At 45.6% G+C, this 5,857-nt stretch overlaps 1 protein-coding gene across 2 annotated transcripts in view; it reads right to left on the bottom strand.

Annotated features, from left to right (window-relative positions):
• Positions 1–1,216: 1,216 nt before the first annotated feature.
• GON4L (gon-4 like) overlaps positions 1,217–5,857 on the bottom strand; it is a 72,537-nt gene continuing 67,896 nt past the window's right edge. For both annotated transcript variants that reach the window (XM_021708706.1, XM_021708707.1), the window contains 3 exons: positions 4,022–4,277; positions 3,250–3,434; positions 1,217–1,682 (listed from right to left, as the gene is read on the bottom strand). In XM_021708706.1, coding sequence (XP_021564381.1) covers positions 1,473–1,682; positions 3,250–3,434; positions 4,022–4,277 — 651 coding nt within the window. In that variant the 3' untranslated portion in view covers positions 1,217–1,472. The remainder of the gene's footprint in view (positions 1,683–3,249; positions 3,435–4,021; positions 4,278–5,857) is intronic.

The raw sequence follows: 5,857 nt of genomic DNA, 5'->3' as shown, positions 1-5,857 counted from the left end.
TAGTTCCCAACTGTGAAGTCTCATTTAAAACCCTAACATCCATCCACGTTGGGCAACTGGTGGCATCCAACCAAAGTAAATATGATGTGAATAAAAGATCCAAAAGATGTGTATGTTGCGGGTTGTTCACTCTATTATGGACAGTGAAATCAGACACTCAAACTCCGTGGTACTCTACAGTTTACAGAGAGTTTGCACATATACAATCACGTGGTCCTCATAATACCAGAAGACAGCCACTATGCATACCATCCCGTCATTTAGCTGCCATAAGACTATGAGAATACACTCAGTAGTCCCTATATTCCTATTTTTATTCGTCATGACAAGAAGCCCAGGTTTAGACTCTTATTCTTCAACATTCCAGATCTCACTTTATCACAGACCACTGTGCACAGAACTGCACATACCATCCCCTCACCTACCTGCCTGACAACCATCTAGTGCCCTTTCCTGTTTTATTTTTCTATACAGCATAATCGCTATAAAACATTATCTACTATATATTTTACTGTTTACATTTTAATACATGTTATATTTGCATATATATATGCACCACAAATACACTTTTTTTGTTTTGTTTTTTGAGTAGGAGTCTCACTCTGTCACCCAAGCTAGAGGGCAGTGGCATGCTCACAGTCATAGAAGCCTCGACCTGCTGGGATCAGGTGATCCTTCCACCTCAGCCTTCTAAGTAGCTGGAACCAGAGGCATGTAACATCATGCCTGGCTAATTTTTTGACTTATTGTAGAGACGAAGTCTCACCAAGTTGCCCAGGCTGGTCTCAAACCCCTAGACTCTTGCCTTCCAAAGTGCTGGGATTACAGGGGTGAGCCACTGTGCTCAGCCGACATACATATTTTATAGATTATTATCTGACTTCCCCTTGGGAATGTAAATTCTATTAGGGCAGGAATTTTGTTTTATTTTTATTTTTTTTGAGTTGGGTCTCACTCTGTCACCCAAGCTGGAGTATAGTGGCACGATCAGGGCTCCCCACAGCACCTACCTCCTGGGCTCAGTCTCCCTAGTAGCTGGGACTACAGGCATGCACCATCATGCCTGGCTCGTTTTTTCAATCTTTTGTAGAGATGAGGTCTTGGTATGCTGCCTAGGCTGAGATTTTAGTCTTTCAATTGCTATATTCCTAGTACCTAGGAATTTGTCTGACATATAATAAGCACTCAACAAATACTTGTTAAATGAACGCCTGTTTTATTCCAGTGAGGAGCAGGTAATATATGACTTACCTAAGTCTCCATTGGCAACTAAAGGTAAAATCCCCTCAATGCCATGTAAAGAAAATGGGAGAATAGGGTTGGGAAGATCATTCCTTGAAGACAGAGACTCTTATAACTTGGGCTAGGAGTAAGCTATCTGTCTGGGGACAGTTGGGAGACTGAACAGTCTTATCCAACTCCACTTGATCCCAGTTGCACTCTGACCCAGATTTAAGGTATACTCTTCATGCTCATTTACTTACTAATCCACAAGCCAGAGCTTGCTCAGGTAACAGGAAAGCAGCAAAGTCCTTCAAGAGCTGAGGCCAGTCTTGGAGCAGAATTTGCAGGCTTTTGTAGAGATCCACAGCTGTCTGCCTCTGGGTACTTGACTCAAATTCATAGATGACCTGAAGGAAGTCCTCATACTTGCCAGGGATATGCTGTAAGGCTTCTCGTACCTACACAGAAAGACATTTAATCATCAACACCTTTTCTTTGGCCCCAACAAGAAGCAAGGGTAAAGGGAAAAGAAGAGAGTTCCAAGAATTATCCATTGAAGTCTATACCTCCTACAGGTCTTAATATCTGACTGTTAATAGAAGACACAGAGAGTGAGCAAGGCCCAGATCTTTTTCTGGTAGGAGGCAACTGAAAAGTCTTCATTGTCCAGGGACCATAACTCTACCCACAAAACCAGGTAACGCTTTTCTTTAGGTCATAGCTCTAACTTCTCCTTCTTGATTTCAACCCTATAGAAAATATATCAGAAGTGTTTTGCACATGTTTTTCAGTTTGATGTCATTGGAGGGTAAAAATACATAAATTAAGGGTGTTAGGAAATTATTAGGAGACAAGAAAAAGCCAATACTCTACTTTGCAGGGGGGGGGATAAAAGAATACTGGTTACCAACATAAGGAGATAGTTATCTAGGAAACTGCCAAGAACAGGTTGGTTTACGTCTGAAGACCAGTATACTTTGAGAAATGCAACTACTCAGCCAACGTGCCAGCGGTCTTTCTTCTTGAGCCAAGGGCTCAGTAAAAGTCCTTATTAGCCCACTCAGTAAAGTCATAGCCTCCCACTGATGATTGTGGTATCATCTTTCCGCCAATCTCTGGGCAACAGAGGGATGATGCTAGGGTATTAACAATAAACATATTTAGGACTCAACTCTGTCTCCTTGAGGTTTTCGCTCAGAGATTGTCAGGAAAGTTAAGGCAGAGGCATACAAAGCCTGTTGTACAGTCTAAAAAGGAGACTTCTTTATTTTTCTTTTTTTTTGAGTTGGAGTCTCACTCTGTTACCCAGACTGGAGTGCAGTGGCCGCTCCCGGCCACTGCAGCCTCGACCTGCTGGGCTCCCGCGATCCTTCTGCCTCAATCTTCCAAGTAGCTGGAAGGCACGCGCTACCACGCCCAGCTAATTTTTGACTTATTGTAGAGATGAGGTCTCACCAAGTTGCCCAGGGGGTCTCAAACCCGTGGGCTCAGGCAATCCACTCACCTCGGCCTCCCAAAGCACTGGGATTACAGGCTGAACCACTGAGCCCAGCCATTCTTTTTTTTGAGCTGGAATCTCACTCTGTTGCCCAGGCTTGAGTGCAGTGACACGCCCATGGCTACTGCAGCCTCAACCTACTGGGCCCACATGATCTCTCTGCTTCAGCCTTACAAACAGCAAAACTAGAGGCATACACCACCATGCCCAGCTAGTTTTTTTATTTATTGTAGAGATGAGGTCTCGCCAAGTTGCCCAGCGTGGTCTTGAACCCCTGTGCTCAATCCTCTTACCTCTGCCTCCCAAAGTACTGGGATTACAGGAGTGAGCCACCATGCCTAGTTGACTTTATTTTGTTTTAATTTTTTTAGAAAGCAAGATTTATTGAGAGGACAGGAAGCTCCCAGAGTGTGAGGGGACCTGAGGGTGTAGCTTCGACTTTATTTTTAAAACACCTCCCTTGAAGGAGAAGCAGCCACATTTATAGGGACCAGCAGTAGTAGTAACAGGAAGCAGCGTTTGCCTACCCTGGTCAGATAAGCCTGGGCAAAGGCTAAGTCCTTCTGTTCCCTGAGTGGATCCCGCTCGAGTATGTCCTCATCATACAGCAACAGCAGCTTGGAGGTGTCCTTGTTGGCCCGAGCCCGACTTCCCCGCTTGTTGCGAGTTCGGTGATTGCTCCGGCCCTTTCCAGCAGTTTTGATGCTCTCTCCTTGGAGTACACATGGAAAAGATTGTTTCTGTGTCCCTTCAACCCCCCTCTTCCCATTCCACCACATGTACCATCCCACCCAATCTCAATTCAATGTTATGGAGCAACTCAGAAGAAAGGCTTTTGGGGAAAATGCTATGACAGGCAAATCTGTCAAGTAAGTTCTATGCAGACTGTAGAATAACTGCCTTAGTTGGGAGGACAATGAAATGATCAGTTACTGCATACTGAGAAAAGAAGTCTGAAGAGGGAGTGTGGCTTTACGTTGGGCTCTCAATGTGCTATGTCTTGATGAGGAACAAGCAGTGTTTTCTGAAATAAACATTAGTCTCACACATGGCAAATGAGTGAATGTGAATGAACCCAATACAAATCTAGCAGCTGATGAGAATCAAATTAAAAATCTCTGAGCATCTTCTCTCCACAAAGGTACTGCATGAAACATCTGTTTTGGGGAAGAGAGGCTGCAGGAGACACGCAAAGGATTCCTTCTGGTTATAAGCCTCCCTATCCCTACTCTACACAATGTCCTCTAGACAGTGATGCTACGTGAGACCAGTTTTTCAGCACACGCTTGCCCAGCTTACCTGGTGGGGTTCTGCTGCTCTCCACTTCTGGAGCAGTCTCGGGTGAGGCAAAGGTGGAAGAGGGCTTCTCAGCAGAGTCTCCAACAGCTTCATCAGTCATTTCATCCTCTTTCTGCAGGCTTTCCACTCCTTCTGCTTCCTCTTCTTCCTCTTCTTCTGGCTCAGAGTTTTCTTCCTGGGAGTTCTCTTCTTCAGACTCACCCTCTTGACTCATGCGCCTTTCAGATGCCAGCCAAGTCAGTTTCTCCATTGTTTCCTGCAAAACCCTCCAAAGAGTACTTATAAGGGCTTCTGGTAGCTCACAAAATGCTGACAGCACAAAGCTGTATCAGGAGAATCTGAGGTTAAGCAATGGGGGCCCACCACAGCTATCAGAAACCTGACTCCTTGAGTTATGAAATCCCAGGGATGGCTGAGACCAGACCTGACAGGAGGAAGGGGTAAAATGCCTTTCGAAAGGTTCTCCTCTGCACTGAAAATAGTTTTCCTTTGCCACGTCCATTATTTATAAGTTGTTTTAAAATTTATCATTTAGTGTCATAGTCTCACTCTGTCTCCCAGGCTGGAGTGCAGTGGCATGTTCACAGCTGCTCATGGCCACCACAGCCTCAACCTGCTGGGCTCAGGCAGTCCCTTCTGCCTCAGCCTACCAAGTAGCTGAAACTATAGGTGTGCACCACCACACCAGCTAAGTGTTGACTTATTGTAGAGACAAGGTCTCGCCATGTTGCCCAGGCTGGTCTTGAAACTCTGGGTTCAGGCAATCCTCTTGCCTCCGCCTCCCAAATTGCTGGGATTACAGGCATGAGCCACCATGACCAGCCTGTTTTTTATTTTTTGTAAAGAGAGACTGTTTCGCTCTGTTACCCAGGGTAAAGTGCAGGGGAGCAATGATACCTCACTGCAGCCCAGAACTCCTGGGTTCAAGTAATCCTCCTACCACAGCCTTCTAGGTAGCTGGGACTACAGGCATATGCCACTACGCTCAGCTAATTTATTTTATTTTTTGTAGAGACAAGGTCTCACTGCCCAGGCTGGTCTTGAACTCTCAGCCTCAAGTGATCCTCCTGCCTAGGTATCTCACAGTGCTGGTATTACAGGTGTAAGCCACCATGTCCAGCCATGAGCTTTTCTTTCTTTCTTTCTTTTTGTTTTTTGAGTTGGAGTCTCATCCGTTGCCCAGGCTGGAGTGCATGCAGTGGACTGCTCATGGCTGCTCAAGGCCACCCAATATCGACCTGCTGGGCTCAGGCGATTCTTTTGCCTCAGCCTCCCAAGTAACCACAACTACAGGTGCGCACTACCATGCCCGGCTAATTGTTATTTATTGTAGAGATGAGGTATTGCCAAGTTGCCTGGGCTGGTCTCAAACCCACAGGCTCAGGCAATCTACTCACCTTGGCCTCCCAAAGTGCTGGGATTATAGGCTGAGCCACTGAGCCCAGCCTCTTTTTTTTTTGAGTTGGAGTCTCACTCTGTAACTCTGCTGCCCCGGCTGGAGTGCAGCTGCATGCTCATGGCACACCACAACTTTAACCTCCTGGGCTCAGGTGATCCTTCTGCCCCAGCCTTTCAAGTAGCTGGACCTTCAGGTATACCCCACCATGCCCAGCAAATTTTTTGATTTTTTTGTAGAGACGAGGTCTAGCTATGTTGCCTAAACTGGTCAGAAACTCCTGAGCTCAAACAATCCTCCCATCTTGGTATCCCAAAGTGCTGGGATTCCAGGCATGAGCCACTGTACCTGGCCTCATGAGCTATTTTTAAGGCATTTGAAGTGTGTTCAGGTGATTCAATTTAATGTTTAAATAAGTTTGTTTTTTTTTTGTTTTTTTT

Source organism: Carlito syrichta, unplaced genomic scaffold, assembly GCF_000164805.1.
Source record: "Carlito syrichta isolate Samal-C Ts95f unplaced genomic scaffold, Tarsius_syrichta-2.0.1 Scaffold143912, whole genome shotgun sequence".
Taxonomy (NCBI): domain Eukaryota; kingdom Metazoa; phylum Chordata; class Mammalia; order Primates; family Tarsiidae; genus Carlito; species Carlito syrichta.
This window is presented reverse-complemented; position numbering and strand designations above follow the sequence as displayed.